General features: G+C 46.4%; 1 protein-coding gene across 1 annotated transcript; it reads right to left on the reverse strand.

The window, feature by feature from the left end:
- Positions 1–7,883: 7,883 nt before the first annotated feature.
- On the reverse strand, positions 7,884–15,867 carry LOC119431407 (replication stress response regulator SDE2). The gene is made up of 5 exons (XM_049657002.1): positions 15,623–15,867; positions 15,217–15,446; positions 14,560–14,711; positions 10,980–11,093; positions 7,884–8,148 (listed from the first exon to the last, which is right to left on the reverse strand). The coding sequence occupies exons 1-5, from the start codon at positions 15,728–15,730 to the stop codon at positions 7,904–7,906; spliced, it is 849 nt and encodes a 282-aa protein (XP_049512959.1). The 5' UTR covers positions 15,731–15,867; the 3' UTR covers positions 7,884–7,903.
- Between the last annotated feature and the right edge of the window lie 2,422 nt (positions 15,868–18,289).

Below are 18,289 nucleotides of genomic sequence, written 5' to 3' on the forward strand. Positions count from 1 at the left end.
AAGCTCGGCGAGAACTGAGCGCTGCGAATGTGCGACGTAGAAGAGCAAAAATGGCGCTAGCATCTAACTAACTTAACGTGTACGTGAATGACAACATTGCTATAACACTTCGGGCCCATTTGTGCCTTTAAAGCCTTTATTTGTGCGTTACACTGTGGTAGCTGCGTAGGCGCCATTCATGATCGCATTGATAGCCACCACGGTTTCATCCGCAGCAGTTGCGGCAAACAGTAGTTTCGTTTTGACTTGGTGCTCGCATAAGCCACGTGCCTTCACAACTGCCTAGTCGCCATTCATGATCGCGTCGATAGCGGCCGCAATATCATCCGTAGTTGTTGTGGCAAAGGGTAGTTCTGTTTTGACTCACTGCACGCGTCGGCCGCGTGCCTTCAAAACTGCATAATTGCCATCCATGATCGCATCGATTAGCCGCCACGGTGTCGTCCGCAATTGCAGCAAACGATAGTTGCGTTTTGACTCGGTTTATAGCTGTCGAGAATGAGGAGCACCTGCTACGTTGTGATGGATGGGCGATCTGTTGGTGAGCAGCTCACTGGCGAAAAAATAATCAGGATGTGCGCGCTGTAGTGAAAAGCGTGTCTTGTGAAGGCGCACGCCGCAAAGGAGTTCTCGAGCGGCGAGGGCCAATCAGTCACGACATGACGAGAATTGCAACTTCCGCACTGCTTTTGAGCAAAATAGAAACAGGGTTTGCTCATTTGTTCAGTAAATAAAATTGTGTCGACGTAGTGAGCAGTTTTTTTTTTGTTCTTTTTTTGATACCCTCGATAATTCGGCATTTGGTTAATTCGGACATTTCTTGCGGTTCCGTGAAATCTAATTAACGAGGTTTTACTGTACCAGAATAGTGGAAGACAGCTGTGTTCACACCAGCATGAATACTCGTTGGCTTGACAAGCAGCGAAATGCACATGATTATCACTGATGTGACAGTCACAGGCGTGTCACTGATGTCAGTGCTTGTGAACCACTAACATCAGTGTTAAAGGGGCCCTGAAACACTTTTCTAATTAATCAGAGAATGACACCACTTTTAAAAACCTCGCCTCACAAATCTCCTGCTGCAAATTTAACACTGATGTTAGTGGCTTCACAAGCACTGACATCAGTGACATGCCTGTGACTGTCACAGGGCTGCTTTAAGGGGCCCGCTGAGCTGGTCCAAGGAGCTTTGCTCGAACATCTCCGAGGTCGACGGCCACACCCTGGACTGCCAGCGTCACGGACTCAGCCGAACCTCCAAGTCTCCCGTAGCCAGTGCGTTGCTGATGATGCGACCTTCCTGGCCCATAACCATGTCGACAATCCTCGCTCAGCGTCTCTTCACCCTCGATTACGCCTTGGGTCACGCGCCTCGAGGTCTCGTGCCGTTCGGAGCGCTCCGTTCACAACGTCCTCTTTTTCTTTCTCCGAGCAGGGCTTTTTGGAGGGAATTTTTGTTGTGCCCACTTAGCGCGAATTGTTGCCGCACGAGATTGGACGCGCATAGAGCCGGTAGGGCCCAAGCGACCCGAGACGCACGTTATCGTTTTCCTATTGCATAGTGTTTTAAGGCTGCGACGGAAAATATAAACGAAATCGAGCTGATGGGCAACACCAGAATACGATGCCTACAACGCCGCCAGAGCTCCCTTTGGCCCGCCTGCAGCAGGGAACGGCGGCGCATTGGTCATCACCTATTAAATGCGTGCAGTGCACTTCCAATGGCACTACGGCCCATGTGCTGTGAAACAGATAAGTGAAGATGCTTATCACAATAGGGTTGGTGACGATAGCTGTGACTGCGGTGTACGACGACCCTGGAGGCGATTTATTTGCTGGTACTGGAATAAGAAACTTAGTGCGCACCAGCTTTTTCGCGTGAGATGGGCGGGTTAGTATTCCGGGCAAGCCACTGTGGCGGTTGGCTGCTGTTCTCGATCATGCGCATCTAACTCCTTTTTTTGTTTACATGGGATCTACCAGCTGGAAAACGTATCATACATTCGCAATTTGGCCATCTACTGAACGTTGGTGCTAAAATATCGTGTTTTCCGGGAACGTACGAGCCGGTAAAAAATAAGCGCGACCGTATTTAGTCATTTGTGTGTCAGCTGCCATGGTTGCTTAGTGGTTATGGTGTTGGGCTGCTAAGCACGAGGTCGCGGGATCGTATCCTGGCCACGGCGGCCGCATTTCGATATGGGCGAAATGCAGAAAACACCCGTGTACTTAAATTTAGGTGCACGTTAAAGAACCCCAGGTGGTCCAAATTATTCCGGAGTCCCCCACTACGGCGTGCCTCATAATCGGATCGTGGTTTTGGCACGTAAAACCCCACAATTTAATTGTTTTCATTTTCTGTGTTCTTGATCGTGAACGTTGATGTTGAGAAATCGTACGTAACGGGATCGTATCAACGAGGTTCTACTGCATTTCTCAATTATTTAACCCAAGTGAGCAATAATCGTATTACAGATAATGTTCTTGTGATCACGAAATCAGCCGATAGCTGTTTTGTGTCCAGCTGCTTGAGATGACGCTGCATAATGCCATTGTGGAAGCGAGAGCAAGCGACATTTCACTGCTTTTGACACGTGCTTGTAAATTCCCCGATGCATGCAGTGCAATAATATTTGGCTCACATGTTCACGGGAGCCTTGTGAACAGATTGGCAAAGCTTTCTTACTTTGTCCAAAAGTGTTTCAGGGCCCCTTTAATGCGTGACGCCGGTGACTTGATAGTCCTGGGCGAGTGACCCCATGAGTGCTATCGACATGGTGGCTGGACTGTGGCGCACAGGGTGAAAAAGGGGTGCATATCTTGATAAAGCATGCTGGTTACCCTTGCAGTACAAGATGGAGCGTGATGGGGTTGTCGAGACACGAGTGGAGCAGAAGATCACCATCCAGAGTGACGGCGACCCGATCGACCATGACCGTGCACTGGCACAGGCCATCCAGGAGGCGACCATGATGAACCCAGACATGACCGTGGAGAAGATTGAGATACAGCAGCAGTCGCAGGCCAAATGAGACAGCAGCATACTGGGTGAGACAGCGCCACCTGGCCTCCGAAAACTGTTTGCTAGCGGGGATAATGCCTTCACTGTGTCCACCAATCGAATAAGCCAGCAGATGAACATTAATGAAATAGCTCACTAAATGGGGTGCTTTTGGTGCTGCTGTTGTAGGTGTTGCATCTAGGGTTGCCAACTCTCGAGTAGACGAAGTCGGGACCGGCAGATGGGGGGGGGGGGGGGGGTTCACTTTGGTGAGAGCCGCCAGTGTGTACATGCAAGAGTTGAAAACCGCACTTCTATACAACTTCGTTACATAATAGTGAGGTTTTACTGTAATCTATGTGGCACACCCTAGCGGTTCTAAGGGTTCCTAATTTGAAGATGCTGCTTCATGCTGTCATCAATTTAAGCTACTACATACCAGAAGTTGTTTTTATTGGTGGAGTCTCATTAAGGACCTTTATTTTTTTGCACAAATCACAAGTATGCCACTGATGCTCAGTTTCCCAGACTTGTCTGATTACGCACATTTCGGGTATTGCGTTTGAGCTCTCCACTTATGAAAACAAGAGGCAGTGTATTTTCCTAAAAAGTTGTAAACAACCTGTCTGCAACTGGACTTTTTTGATGAATGGGCTCCGTTTCTTGACGCGCTGTGGTATCCCGGTGGCTGTGATGTCTTGCTGCTGAGCTCAAGGTCACGCCTTCAGTTCTGGCCACAGCAGCCGCATTCCAATGGGTGCAAAATGAAAGAACACTCATGTATCGTGCATTGCATACACATTGGAGAAACTCAGATGCTCAGAATGAATCAATACCACCCCCCACAAACACACAACGGCACGGCACGCCTCAGAATCAGATCATGGTTTTGGTACGTGAAACCCCAAAATTTATTTGTTCCTTCTCTTGATGCAGCACTGCGGGACAGACCGCCAGGGCCGAACCACCGGTGCTTGCACGGTCCGCCACCCGGCGCGCCGGGAGCGTGTCGCCGCGGACCTGCATTCGGCTACTGCCTCTCTTCCTCCGCGATGCCACGGACAGTGTACAGACAGCTTCCATCTCCGCGCGCTCTTTTAATCTCCCGTTTTAGTTCTTTTAGCCCAAACACTTGTGACGTTTATATTACTGGGTGCCTGCTTTACAAATGGCCACAGTATCGAGTTGCATGATGCAAAGCAAAAGAAAAAAAGAAAGAAAAGCTTAGAGTGCGCGCATGTTATTACAGGCAGCAAAAAAAAAAAAAAGACAACATTCCGTTAAAGCCGGCAGGACCGCACTGGACGCTCTATGTGGGGAAACTAGCTGCTTTTTCGCAAGAGCTGTCAAGTAAGCAACGAAGAAATGACGTGATCCTGCCCTTTTACGTGTAACGGCTTCTTTTCAGAAGGCTGCCCGGCAGCCATAGCTTATTCAGCCTCACGTTCAAAGCTTTGAGGCACTTGGAGGATCGACTGAGGAGCCTGCGCGCCAAAGCTTGCACTTCGTCGCACCTCTTAATAAAAGTGGGTGAGGCAGCTCTGTTGAACATTTCAAGGTGGTATTACGAAAAAGAATGTCAAATATATGGAGTCGTTGGCCACGCTGAAAACAGGCCATGGGGGGCCACTGGTTTTTGAATGTTAGAGCCAACATTGATTTAATCAAGTTCATTCCTTCTTTCTTTCATTCATCCGCGGCTCACCAGTGTTAGATGACATAATCGGCGTAGTACCGTGCACGATTGTTCACTGCGTGTGCCGCTCGTTTTAAGCTTGGATGGAACACATTCTGTTGTTCAGCGATTGTTGATGAGGAAAGGCTCTTTTTCTTATGAGATACATTTTACTCATATGTGCATTTATTTTTTTTATGCCTTTGAGAGATGGGTGGTGTTGTGCGACAAAGTGGTGGGTTTATTTTCTTGCAGCCATTTGCTTGGCCTTTTTTTTTCTTAAAGACGTGGCTTTATGTAACATCTGCAGGCACGTATGGCAGTGTACGATCGTCTTCCTGTGATGAAATGTCTATGTACGTTTCTGTTCTCCCCACGTGCCGACACTGCAGACTGCCGAGAGATACCTTGTGTGATATTGTGCATTGCTTGCATTGACTGACAAGCTTCCAAATGTTATCCTTGCCCACAGAGTAATGAAAGTACTGTAACTTTTAAGATTCAAAGAATGACACTGTTAAGGATGTGCATTTTGACATCAGAACAGATCCTTTTGGATCGGTGAAACCTGGAACTGTATTCTCAACCGATCATTTTAAAGGCACATGACCTACATTATGCAATTATTGGCCACATTCAGCATTCCACTAGCAACTGAAGTCTTTGGCAGCTACGAGATGCAAAAATTTACATATCCGGAAATGCGCTCGGCTAAGAATGTGAAATTTCTTCCATCAAATCCACCAATGAGGCTGTTTATCATCACATCCAACAGCGTGGTGGTATCGCTGCATCCAAAAATTTTTAAATTTTGGTCGAGTGCACTTCCCGCTAGCATTATTTCTACATCTCATAGGCATTGAAATCATTGTATTGTGCTGAAGAGTGGAATACCCTTGTCTTTTGAAATACAGTAGAACCCCATTGACGCATTCCTCGCTGTTGGATTTTCTCGGCTGCTACATTGCATTTTCGCGGTCCCGACCTAAATTGGATTGATTTCCATGTATTATATTATGTTCCCCTTTAGTATGTCGCCAATTTGTAATGTTCCTGCATCTTACGTTTGAATATGGTGGTCACGTAAAATTAGCGGTGCAGCCAGCTGGTATGTTGCAACAAGCAACCGAAGTTGCACAAACCAGGAGCTGCACAAGCATATTGGGAGAAAACATGCGCAGAGAAGGAGTGTGCATTGGTTAAAACCTTGTGGGAGCCAGGCCCAGTGTCCGTGGCTCCCGCCGAGCCCAGGGCTACATTTATTTTGGGACTGGCAAGGGTGCATAATCACCAGTTCTCTTTAGTCAGCGTTGTCGCAATAAGGCTGGGTGATGCGGTGAAGCATATCAAGATTTGAAAGAGGCCACTGTCACGGCACCTTGTACATGCCCCTAATATACATGCACCGTCCCCTGTCACAGTACAGGCGGCGAGACATCTAATAACTGTACATTCAGAGCTGTTTCTGGCTTTGCTGTAGCGATTTGCAGCTTTCCTCACGGCAGTGGCGTACCGACGGGGGGGGGGATTCGGGGGTTGTAACCCCCCCCCTGAGGCCGACTTAACCCCCCCTTTTGTTTAACCCCTCCCTTTTCTTTCCTTACGCATTTGAGTGCTGCAACTAAGATGTAAGACGCACAATCGTCTGCACACTCGCAAAAAGCGTATTTTTTGACAATTTCCCGTGAAGAAATCGAAATTAGTGCTGTTTAGATGGTATTGGCAAACTGTCAACCCCCCCCTGGCAGAGATCCTGGGTGCGCTACTGCCTCACGGTTACGTTTTCCCGGCAATTTAACCCCCCCCCCCCCCCTGCAGTTTCTTGAAAAACACCAACGGGGTTCTACTGTATTGGAATGGTATTCGCTGTCATGGTGTATGAAACGGTCGGCTTGCATTTTAATCAAATTAGATCAGCAAGTTTAACAAGCTGCCATGTGGCATATTCCTGGAAGTATGCCAACAACTTAAGAAAATGCAAGTTCCAACAGAATAAATGACAGAGCCAGAGTGGACTTGCAACCTAAATCGCCAATTCTCACCACACTTGGTGTCTGTGTACTGCTCACATTACTTCAGTCATGCATGGTGAGCACTCGTAATTTCACAGCAGGTTTCGATATTGTTCCGTCTTTTGGCCATTTATTCTCTAATGTATACAGCAGTCTTTACTGTTTGTGCACTTATCGGCAAGTGCAGTTGCTCATGTTAAGTGCTGACAGAATGCCATGAGCACAGAACAAGAAGCACTTAGGAGCAGCAACTTTGCATTGGCATCAGCGGAGCTGATTCCTTCACATCAACAGGAATGTATGTGAAGGGCAGAGTTCGTGGAATTGCTATGCGACATCTAGTGGTGCTGAATACAAGTGTACATTGGTTGCCATGGAAACTATGGTTTCAGCCACTAGGTAGCGCCAGCATGTGAAGCGCTCTAACCTGTTCAGACCGTCATCAAGGAAGGAAAAATACCAAGAGGGAGCATGACATCAGGCTGCTAGCCTCCGCGAATAAATCTCCTCCGACGCCATAACTCCTTTCCTGTGGGGCCCATCTTCATGTTAACTCTTCAGAAATGGGCCCCACACGGCCATTTGAGGTAGCTCTTAGTGACGGCCTCTCCACCACTCTCCGCACATTTCGCGGTAAGATATTACTGCTTGCCTGTCACATGGTGAGGGCCTATTTCCCATGAACCGTTCCTTTATAAATATTTTTTGAAGACAAGGCTTCAAGATTGTCATGTGATGCTCCCTCCTAGTCTTTCGTTTCTTCCTCCATACAGACTGTTATGCGAGTGCAGTTATCCGCCTGCACCCAAGACTAGGTTCCAATTGCCAAGTGACATTTAACAGTGTGGAATGCAAGTGTGCTTTGTTTGCCCCAGCAACCATGGTTAAACCACCAGGTGGCATTAGCATGCAAGTGGCTTCAAGCTGCTCAGAATTTTAAGCGGTGTTATCCAGCTGCACCTGAGTAGAGGTTCTCCTAAATGTTCTTGCACTGTGGCCATGAGTGAGTACAAAGTTGGCGGTCTCTCAAAGCAAGCCTCGGCCATGACGATAACGATGCCCATGTGTGGGCGCAACTGCACGTCTGCCCAATGGCCCCCCACGACGCTGGAAGGCGCGGCTGCACAGACTGTGTGTACCTCTCTCTCCTGGCGTGTATGCAGTAGTCAAGAGGGGAGAGAGACTCCAGGAAGAGAACAATAAAGGCAAGCTTTATTTGTCCGTGTCTGGTAGCTGTGGTTCTTCTGCACAGGGCATCTCTGTCGAGGTTGCGGCTGTGGAGCACTCGGTGCCTTGGACGTCGTCCCGTTTCCTCGGGAGACTGTCTTCACCATCCCTGGACGACTCTGTCTCTGCTCCAGCAGACGTGGGTTCTTCACTTGGAGCGTCCTGCTCACTCGAGCTCTCCGTTTTCGCAGACGCATCTCGATTTTCCGGAGTTGAGTCTGAGTCGTCATCTGCAAACGTTTAACAACAGTCGCAAACTTTATCTCGCATACATGCATGCTGGTGTTTCTAACAGCGCTGGCCTGCAAATTATCAGGCAGTCTCAATTTTTCTTTTCGTTTTTACTTAGGCTGTTGTCACACACACTGTCATGAGCAAACAACAGCCCTGACACATAGAATATTAATACTGTGGATTTCAAACTTGCAATCTGGCACACTCCTTTTTTGAAAGTTGAACAATAATGTCATTATGGTGACACACGCTTGAATCATCTCACTTTCATTTAGTAACCTGTCAAGGATGCTACTTATCTATATCACTAATGTGCCTACAGAAGTAATGACTTTATTACTATATTCCTACTGCCCTTCAAACCAGGGTGTCGGAATGAAATGTTTTTCGTTCTAGTTTTAGTTTCGTTCAACTGGAAAAAGTTTCATTCTGGTCCGGAACGAAAAAAAAGTTACCCGTAACGATAAAAACGGTGTTAATATTTCTCAAAAACCAATTTCCGAGATCATGCTCAGTGTCTTGAGTCAAGGCACTAAGCGCACATCATTGAGTGTACTCCGTAATTTGAGATCGCTGTTCCGATAGTAACTAACTTAAACCAAGAATAAAACTGTAACAAAGCACTGTACCCGTAGAAAACAAAACAATAAGCTCTTAGTGCACGAGCCCTGGGTTTTGCTACAATGCCGATCTGCTAGTGCACTGAGCGGTAGGCTTAGATTAGTGCAGCGCTTGACCAGCTATCGCTCGCACTATCCCTGCCCGAGATACGCGCCTAATTCTGATGTTGCCTGACGTAGATTGTTTCGGATTGCTGACTTTCCCCTTGAACCGAAAACAGATCAAGAACATTTCGGCTTCACTCCGAAACAAAATAAATAACGTTTCAGTTACGTTTTCGTTCCGGTCAAAAATATCATTGTTTCGCTTTTCATTTTTGTTTTCGTTCTGTTCCAACACACTGCTTCAAACAATAATAGCTTGCCAAACTCCAGAGGCCCCGCTGGTGTTGATCATTTTTGTTAACAATCATACGAAGCCAAGGAAAGCCACAGGGGACATGTGCCACTTGGAATGTAGAGGTCATGAGCATAGAGTTTTCGACTAAAATTACTAGAAAAACTCGTGGTGCGGCAATCGTTTGGCTATCACAGCAACGATGGTTAATACATAGGATTCATCTAATCTTTGTGTTCGTGGCTTTGTTTACCATCTGTCTACTTTTACAGGCCCAAATTTTGAAGCAACCCTATTTTTTTTCTAAATGCAGAAGGCAATAAGTCTCTGAACACACGCGTAAACGCTGCACTTAAAATGCAATATTCTGTTAGGAATGATGAGCTTGCAAAATCACAAGACCGCCTGAAGCCAGAAAGATGATGTTTAGGCAAATCCACGTACACTAACCAACATTCCCAAGCTTGCAGCTTCCACAGACACTAGTAATTGAGTTCCCTCTCAGTAATTTTTTATCGGAAACAACGATTATGAGTCTCAGCTGGCCATATCAAAACATGTAAGTGAAGATGATAACCAACAAGTTGTGCACCGACTTGAGTGTTTTATTAAACAGTTAAAGCTCGTAAAGGAAAAATGACAAAAAGCTGCCCCTGAGGTGCTTTTGCAGGACTGAGATAAATTTATTGAAACATTCTCTAGCAATTAAATTTCGGCTCTTCTACTGAGCTTGTACGACTGACAGTGTTAAACCATCTCGTAAAATTCCGGCAGAACCCGTCTCTCAATGATTGTTGACGTTAATGCGATTAGCATTCAAGCAATATAATGACTCATCATATTGGTGGACACCTTTATCTGCCATCTGTTTGGGGTTGGGGGGAGTAGGCTAAGAATGCTAATCTTGCTAATACAACCGTGCAACACAGTAGACAGTTTTAGTTTAGCGTTTGCAACCAAACGTAAACGCATTACGTACGTAAAGAAATAGCGTCGTCACTGCGCATGCTCAGAATGTTATTGGGTTACTCTGGTTTATGTGCGCCATGATAACGTACGTTATTTGGCCAGTTTAACGTTCGTAATGTATACGGACTCTAAGGAATAGTGTTGTCGAAAAAGGCGGCACCAACGGTTCCTGCTTCAGCGTGTATTCGAGTGATGGCTACACTCTCACTTATGTTCAGGGCCAGTAACTATTGAAATGGGCCTTCGCTTTCTCTAAACTCACCTAAAACGTTAATTATGAGCGCATAGCATGTCCAATTTCCGAGACCGTTCGGCGATTCCGGCACCCGTAGGCCTAACGAGATGCGTCCCCATAGCAAGAACAGGATGGCTGCTAATAGTGTCTTGGCTTGGATACGTCTGGCACGAGGCACCAGACGGCGCCCCGTCTTATAACGTATTCCTTACGTTTGCGTTCTCGTACGGTAAACTAAATGTCTTGAAAGAACGCGCACAGTAAGGTCCTGCAAACGTGCTTATGTTTAACGTACGTAAAGCAACAAACGCTATTCTAAAACTGTCTAGTGTCTACACCATCGGTCGCCCCACAGAAAGTTTCACTAAATGCCACCTCCTAACTGAGGCCAGTTTTGTCCAGCTTGCATTGTAGAATAGGGTAACAGCTGATTTTAAATGAACGACAGTGCGAGTGCGCAGGCGTCTATTTTCAGGTGCATGACTTTTTCACTGTCAGCTGGAAGAGCTCTTTCCGACTTTTAATGCGACATAAGCAATCGGACACGCACTTGTGAAGTGTGCTCACACCAATCAATAGAGGTTGGAAATAAAACAAGGTACCAACACCAAAGTCGTAGAGTATAAAACATTTCACGAGGAGATGCCTCGAAAAACCCCTTCTCACCAGAAGACTCGTCGCTTGGAACATCTGGCAGCCACAGGGCAGCTGCAGGTCGTTTCCTCGAGCTGCACTCCCCGCTGGTGGAGGCGGCCGGTCGCTTGCTGCCGGCAGACAGCCCTGCAGAAATGCCAGTTTTTGCCTTTGTGGTACGTACACGTGTGCCGTGGAGTACTTAAAAAGTTGGCTGCGCATTGCTTACAATCAGCTATGCTCGTAGACTGCGTGCTGAGGCACTGCACCTCGCATATAGTGCGTCTCCTAATAAGAGGCTAGCAGTGTACAGTCACATTGGCTGCAAAATGACCAAGAAGCCGAGTGGATGCACCAATGTGCACCGCTTAGTGGGCCCCTCAGTGGAGCAAGCAAAATGCTCATGCCTTCCGCTGCAGGCATGATCATTTTGTTCATGTGCACTAGCGTGCCTGCTGAGCGGCTGTGCAAATTATAAGCATATAATGGTCCAAACACACCCAACAGCATCTGCTTAGCAAGAACTATATATATATCGGTAGGCAGATAGATAGACGGGGATAAGGGAGGAGAGTATTTACGGATTATATATATATACACATATATATATATATATACCGTATTTACTCGATTGTAACGCAAGCTTTTTCTCATGATTTTCGGTGCTTGAACTCTACCCTCGTGTTGCATTCGAATAATGGCAAAATTTACGATTCTAAAACAAATATTCTAAATGCTGCAGTTTTTAACGTTTCATTGGCAACATGTACTCTTACGTCGCGATTCAATCCATAGATAAGTCGACCGAATTCAAAACTCTTTTTTTTTTTGTTGTTGTTGGAATTGACCCTACTTTTGATGCGCTTGTGACTTGGAGGTATGGTTACAGTGCTGCATTACCCTGCGGCCTTTCACGCTTCACAGCGTTATGGCGAGAGACGAGTACTTTTGATAGCCGAGGAGCTGGGAAACTCTGCCGCCGCTCAGTTGTTCGACATCAATGAGTCGACGATGCTCGGATGGTGGTACCAATGGGAGCCCCTCTGTAAATGCGGGACCAGTTGGAAGGGCTTCCTAGTGGCCTGGTACTATCCCCGAATTAAATGGTTGCGCTGTCTTTTAAAGGCTCATTCACAGAAGGCCGACACGACACCGATTTTAGTCTGCCGACTGCTGCGACAGCGTTTTCCTTCCTTTAAACCATTGATCACAGTGTTTTCCGTCGTATAAGCTGCTGTCGCCAACAGTCAGCAGACCAAAATCAGTGTTGTGCAGGCCTAATGGGAATGAGCATTAAGAAGTACTTGACCTAAAACGAGGTTGACGGCATGGGTGACTTGATTCTCGGGCAGTCCCTTTCGGAAATAGTTTCACTTTCGCGAGACTTGACTCGTTTTGGCATCGAAACCCTCGAAGTATACGGCTGACAGCGCTCTTGATACTGAGCTGGTACAGTGCCAGAAACACTTGTTGGGAATGCTCTTGGCATCAAGTCATGCTAAATTTCGAGAAAGTGCAACTATCTCCCTAAGCCATCGCCTGAAAATACAGCCCAAGGAAAGCTCAGTCTCCTTCTCGGACAACGATAAGTGAATTCGTTTACGAATTGTTTCCTTGAAGAAAGGCACCATATCTCTTTCTGTTCATCTCGCGTTGCATTCGCAGTTAGATTTTTGTTTTTACGCGGACTGAGACGTCGACTCTCGCGTTACAATCGTGGTCGCGTCACATTCGAGTTCGAGTAAATACGGTATATATATACATATATATTTATAAACTGCACAGTTAGTGCTCACTATATATATATATATAGTGAGCACTAACTGTGCAGTTTATCATCATCTTCATCTGTATATACCCATCCTCATAATCACCATTTGTCGGGTTGGTGCTCGTTGGTTGTCTCGTGCTGTGTTGAAATGCATGAGCTCTGCCTTCTTCCGTCCCGGGCATCGTCTTACAATATATATTATATATATATGCCAGGTTGTCAAAACAGTAAGGCTATCCAAAAAGTTCATACAGCATTTGCTTATAAACATTGTCTTCATGCTGCAAGGCGTTGCTGCAATGTCATTGAACTCGTGCACAAACGCCTTGTAATATATGTGTACTACTATATGCATATAGTCGAATGCCTCTACAGAGAAATGACCTGTATCAAGAAATATTCAATATGTCCTGGCCGAATTGCTCCTACTCCACATCACCGTAGAGCGCCGAGTTTAAATCTAATTTGAAATGTTCGCGTAGATGCCACTACTTCTAGTTTCGGTGCCTACGACAAGCCAAACTCTGAGGCTAACCCTCAACTTACAACTGAGTTCGCGGCATCTCATCCCTTTGCTGTGCTACAGTGTACTAGATAGCTATGCATGGCTGTGTTTTCTTGCACCGACTGACAGGTAGCACAATTCCTTTCGCACTTATCTCTACAGCAATCACACAATTTCTGAGGGTCAATGAAACATTGTCTTTATGTTAGCTCGTGGGAGTACGTTGGCAATGCCCTAATCGGGTAAGCAATGGGTGCCAAACTGTGGACTCGAGTTGAAAGAATTCCTAACGTAACGAGCTCCGACCATGATGGCAAAACACCTTGAAGGTGTGCAACTTTGGGAAGCAGACAACCTATATCAGCCAGATGTTGGCGCTCGGGCTGGCTTGCCACGCGCCTGGAACCACATAACTTACAGAGACCACTCGGAGCATGCAATTGTTCTCAGGGAACCCCACCGTGGCCATGGTATGTACGCTACGTAGCAGATGCAGCTACATACAACTGTAGTGCACATAGCCAGTATAGTGCGCGCAACATTTGCTATGTGCATGACAAGGCTGGAGTGCCCAGTCGTGCCATGTGCTGTGGACCGGCTTTGTCCTGTACCAGCTTGACGAAATGTTAATAGCCACATCCAAATTATGCATTTTGAAGTGCTGTCAACAGATCAATACGAAGCGATGTCTGCCAATGCCTCTAGCCATTAGTGTGCGCTGGCAAGTGTAAGTGTGGTCCGACTTAAGTTTTGCGTGATTCGAGGTCAGATGAGCGTTCGAAACAAATCGAAATTAGCGAGACCCGACAACTACAACACCGATGAGCAGTGTGATCAAAGTCCTATGCCACGTAATTGTGTGGCCACGGCTGAGTGTGAGCAGACAATAGTCGGCTTGCAGAAGTACGTAATTATTGAAATTTTCAATGCACATTTTTGTTTACTTCAGCCTGTTTTGTAAACTGCGCCAACAAATATACACAATTACAGTATGAGGAAGCGCACTGATTCAAACACCTTTCTTGTTTGATGTCCGCTTTTGGGCAATAGCAGCTGTCTATGGGAACCTTGCATATGACGACATAGGCAAGGCGCCACAGCTGCAAAATCGGTGAGGAGAAGACATTATCTGAAAGGAGTGTTTGAAAAAAGGCGATTCGCGCTCTGCTTGTGAGTTCCATGCACCGTGCATGACTGCAAAATTTGACTGAGATATGTTCATAACAGCATATGCTATCCACGGGTTGTTTTTTCACCAAGCTCGAGGGGTGGTTCAGGAACCTTTCAATATTGTTGCTATTGCAAAAGAAACGTCTCTGCAAAAGACAGGCCCATACCCTGTGAGACAGCATCTTGGATGCGTTCTGGGATCTGTTCCCGAATGCGCTCGTACTCCGGATCCTCCAGATGGTGTTCTGGTTCACGGTACTCCTTCCGCTGCTTGCGCTGATTTTCCCGCTCAGCTTGCTTGGCCACCCAACGCTTCAAGCTGAAAGGCAAGTACAAGTTAGCCATGCGTCAACACTCAGTCAGCTAATACTGCGAAAGATGCAACAAATAAGCTCAGTCGCCTTCTCCATCAAGATATTCACAGGCATTAAATGCAAGGTAGTGACATGTACCCAAAAGATTGGCTTCATCTCAACAGAAGGCATGCATGAACAGGACTGAACTTAAACTAGCGCATCGAGGTGGCTTGTATCGGCCAGTTAATGCGCCAGACAACTAGCATTTTCAATCCTCATCGAGCTCTAAGGCGCCAATACTTTACAGCGCGCTCAATATGCACCGACTCGAGCAAGATTGGAATTGCCCGTTTTACAAAGGTAAGGGACTCGCTCATTTACACTACAGCGAAAGCACGATAAACGTACGCCACGCAAAGCCCGAAATCTCCTCGCACAGGTGACAGCTTGGGCACCAAGTTACACCAATACCGACTACCAAGTTCATGACGCGGCAAACGCTTATGAAACCATAAAAGCGTGACTTACCGTGCTTCGTGGTTAATGTCCCGCAGTCTCCTTCCACTGAGATCTCTGCAGGCTTCGCGATTTGTCGTCTTCTCGATCTGAGCGCCGATGGCCCTTAGCATAGAGCCGAAGCCGCCTTTGCCTCCGAGGAGACCAGTCACAGAGCACGTCAGCCACTGCCCATCGGTCACCGAGGTTTCAACTAGCCGTAGTCCGCCGTAGGTCAGGGTCAGGAACTCGCCCGGTATTCCCTGTCGCACATACAAACGCGAGATCAACCGACAGTGCCAAGACATGCCTCTTTGAAACATATTGCCACCGTAAGCGGAAGGCCTTTACGGCTTTTCAGTTTCGCTTAACTTGTTGGTGTGACACATCGAAACACTTTGTAAACAGCGATCTAGGACGACAATGCAACATCACTTACCTCAACTCGAGAAACTTCACGGTAGATTTGCTCTACGGGCGCACCGTGAACGTCGCATTCGATGCACATCGTTTTGCGCGAAAGCGGCAGACGCACGAAGACAGGCATCTTAACTACAAGAACACAGTGCGTGCTGAATTAACACACTGAAGGGAACAGAGATCCAACCGAGTCACGGTGGACCGACCAAACACTGACCTGACTAGCGAGTGGCACCGATTGCGTACACTAGAAAACAAGCAAAAACAAACACCATGCGCCCTGATGACGTCACCAGGCAGCGCTAGTGCTTTTTCTCCCCTGGCGGTTGGTAGCATTTACTATTCTTTAAATCTATTTCTCTTTTTTCAGATGGAAAAGAAGTTGTGCGCTTATCGCGCGCGCGAGAAGTGCACTCAAGGTCGAGAGAAGGAAAAGGGAGGAGAAACCAAACAAAAACAAAATATGCAAATGGTTAACTGAAAGTCACGTGATTCAATGCCCATGTGACATTTGAAAGCGCGGGCATTTTGAAATAAAGGAATGTGCGGAGCGGATTGCCCTTAGCGTCGAGATGCAACGCAGGTGGCGAGAGTGGACGAGGAAGCTAGAGAGGCATTTGCAATTAACTTTATATAACGTTATATAATGTACCAGTGGCCATGATTCTTATAAAATCAACACAGAATAGCTTTTGACCGGAGGAGCAAGGACTCGTCGTATGACAAGTCGGGGTAATCGTCATGGCCAGGATCGAGTCAAGGGCTGCATTAATACGAGTCTGATCGACATCTCAGTTGTGAGGAGACATGGTTTACCTGCCGGCAAAGCGATCGCGCCGAACGCTCGGAATGAAGCGTTGGGGAAAGATTAACCAGATCAGAGACAGGTCGGAAGAGCTTCCGCCCAACTTAAGCACATTCTACACAGATGTGCTCTCGGCAAAGGTAGAGTCCCCTTTGGTGGTCCAGTTTTCGGGCATTCATCTTCATCCTTTTATGCGACCTCCTCCACACATTAGGTACGCAAATTCTACCGATGAATTAGAGCGGTCAGTTGAAACCGCGTAAACGTACGACATGGCTAGTTGTGCGCACGGAACATCTTTCGTCTCAGCGGACGAATATTGTAAGGAAGATGAGATTCGGCGGAAATATCAAAAAAAAAAAAAAGAACGGGAGTGGATAGGATGTGAGGACACTCTGTTGACTGAGAGGACACTCTGTCGACGCATATCGAGGCTGTAAAAAAAAAAAAAAAAAAAAAAAAAAAAAAAAAAAAAAAAAAAAAAAAAAGTCCAATACGGCTGTCATACGGCGCACTTTCGATCGCGATCAGGCCAGATTAGCTAAGCTAATTTGTCGAACGCGATACGACGCTTTTACAACATCGTGCTATTTTGTCGTGCCGGCACCCATATACATCAGTCGATGTAATTTGGTATGTCACATGGAGACCACAGAACTAGGAGTATTCCCTCAAAAACACGCTTGCACATAACTTAATTATCAACGATGAGATCAATTCGGCTCTTGAGAAGCCGCTTTTAATCAAAGTCCGGGAACTCTTGCTCCAGATTTGACGTCGCACATGGTTGGCTGGAGCGCCAAGCGCATTGAGTGTGAGCTCGTCGTGCACGTGCGAGCTATTCTGGTCGCTATTGTATTTGCTGGAGCAAATGGTTTAGCTGGCTTGGTTGAGTCTACTGTTGAGTTTGCCGCGTGTTCTTTTTCGTAATTGAACCTTTCCACTTTTAATATGCTTCACCGCATAACAAACTGTTCTGCGGCGAAGCAAACTTTATGCAGTGGTGCTTTTGGTGCAAAGCCTGCTCATGCTACTGAGTCTAGTGAAGATCTCGCTAGGACATTATTATTCGCGCTAAAAATTAGGTTAATGAAGCGATAAAGTTTCTCCGGTGTTTAAAACCGAATTATGCAACGCTGTCTAGGCCCTTGCTGGTTTGTGTAATGGCTGCGACGATTAAATGATTATTACATATGTCAAAGTTTAATTTATTTATTTATTTATTTATTTATTTATTTATTTATTTATTTATTATTTATTTATTTATTTGATACACCCTCAGGGCCGATGCATTACAGAGGGGAGTGGCAAACAAGAAATACAAGAGAAAAAAATAAACATAAAAGCAGCATGTTAAACATAACGAATAAAGCATGATTAACATGGTTACTATAAAAGTATCAGGTACGAAAATGGGTTCTATCATACAAGTTAGCTATCACGAAATAAAGAATAAAACCTAACGAAATAAAGCTAGATTAACATTGTTAACATAACAATAGCGGGTACAAAATGGGTTCTATTTACACAATATTAGCTAGTGTGTTTTTAAAGAGCTAATGGTTAAAAATCAGTGGCGCACCGATGGGGGGGGGGGGGGAAGGGTTGTAAACCCCCCCCCCCCCCCCTGAGGCCGACCTAACCCCGCCCCCTTTTTGTTTAACCCCTTTTCTTTCCTTGCGCATTTGAGGACTGCAACTAAGATGTAAGACGCGCAATCGTCTGCACACTCGCAAAAAGCGCATTTTTTGACAATTTCCCGTGAAGAAATTGAAATTAGGGCTATTTAGATGGCATGGGCAAACTGTCGACCCCCCCCTCCGCCCCCCCCCCCCCCCCCCCTGGCAAAGATCCTGGGTGCGCTACAGTTAAAAATTATAG

The sequence above is a fragment of the Dermacentor silvarum genome, chromosome 10, assembly GCF_013339745.2.
Source record: "Dermacentor silvarum isolate Dsil-2018 chromosome 10, BIME_Dsil_1.4, whole genome shotgun sequence".
In the NCBI taxonomy this organism is placed as follows: domain Eukaryota; kingdom Metazoa; phylum Arthropoda; class Arachnida; order Ixodida; family Ixodidae; genus Dermacentor; species Dermacentor silvarum.

Excerpts from the sequence above, each read along its gene's own strand:
- LOC119431407 (XM_049657002.1), bottom strand. The coding sequence starts at position 15,730 with ATGCCTGTCTTCGTGCGTCTGCCGCTTTCGCGCAAAACGATGTGCATC. Across the intron at positions 14,712-15,216 it reads GACATTAACCACGAAGCACG|CTTGAAGCGTTGGGTGGCCA; the intron begins GTAAGTCACGCT and ends CTTGCCTTTCAG. Across the intron at positions 8,149-10,979 it reads TCCAAGCGACGAGTCTTCTG|ATGACGACTCAGACTCAACT; the intron begins GTGAGAAGGGGT and ends AAACGTTTGCAG.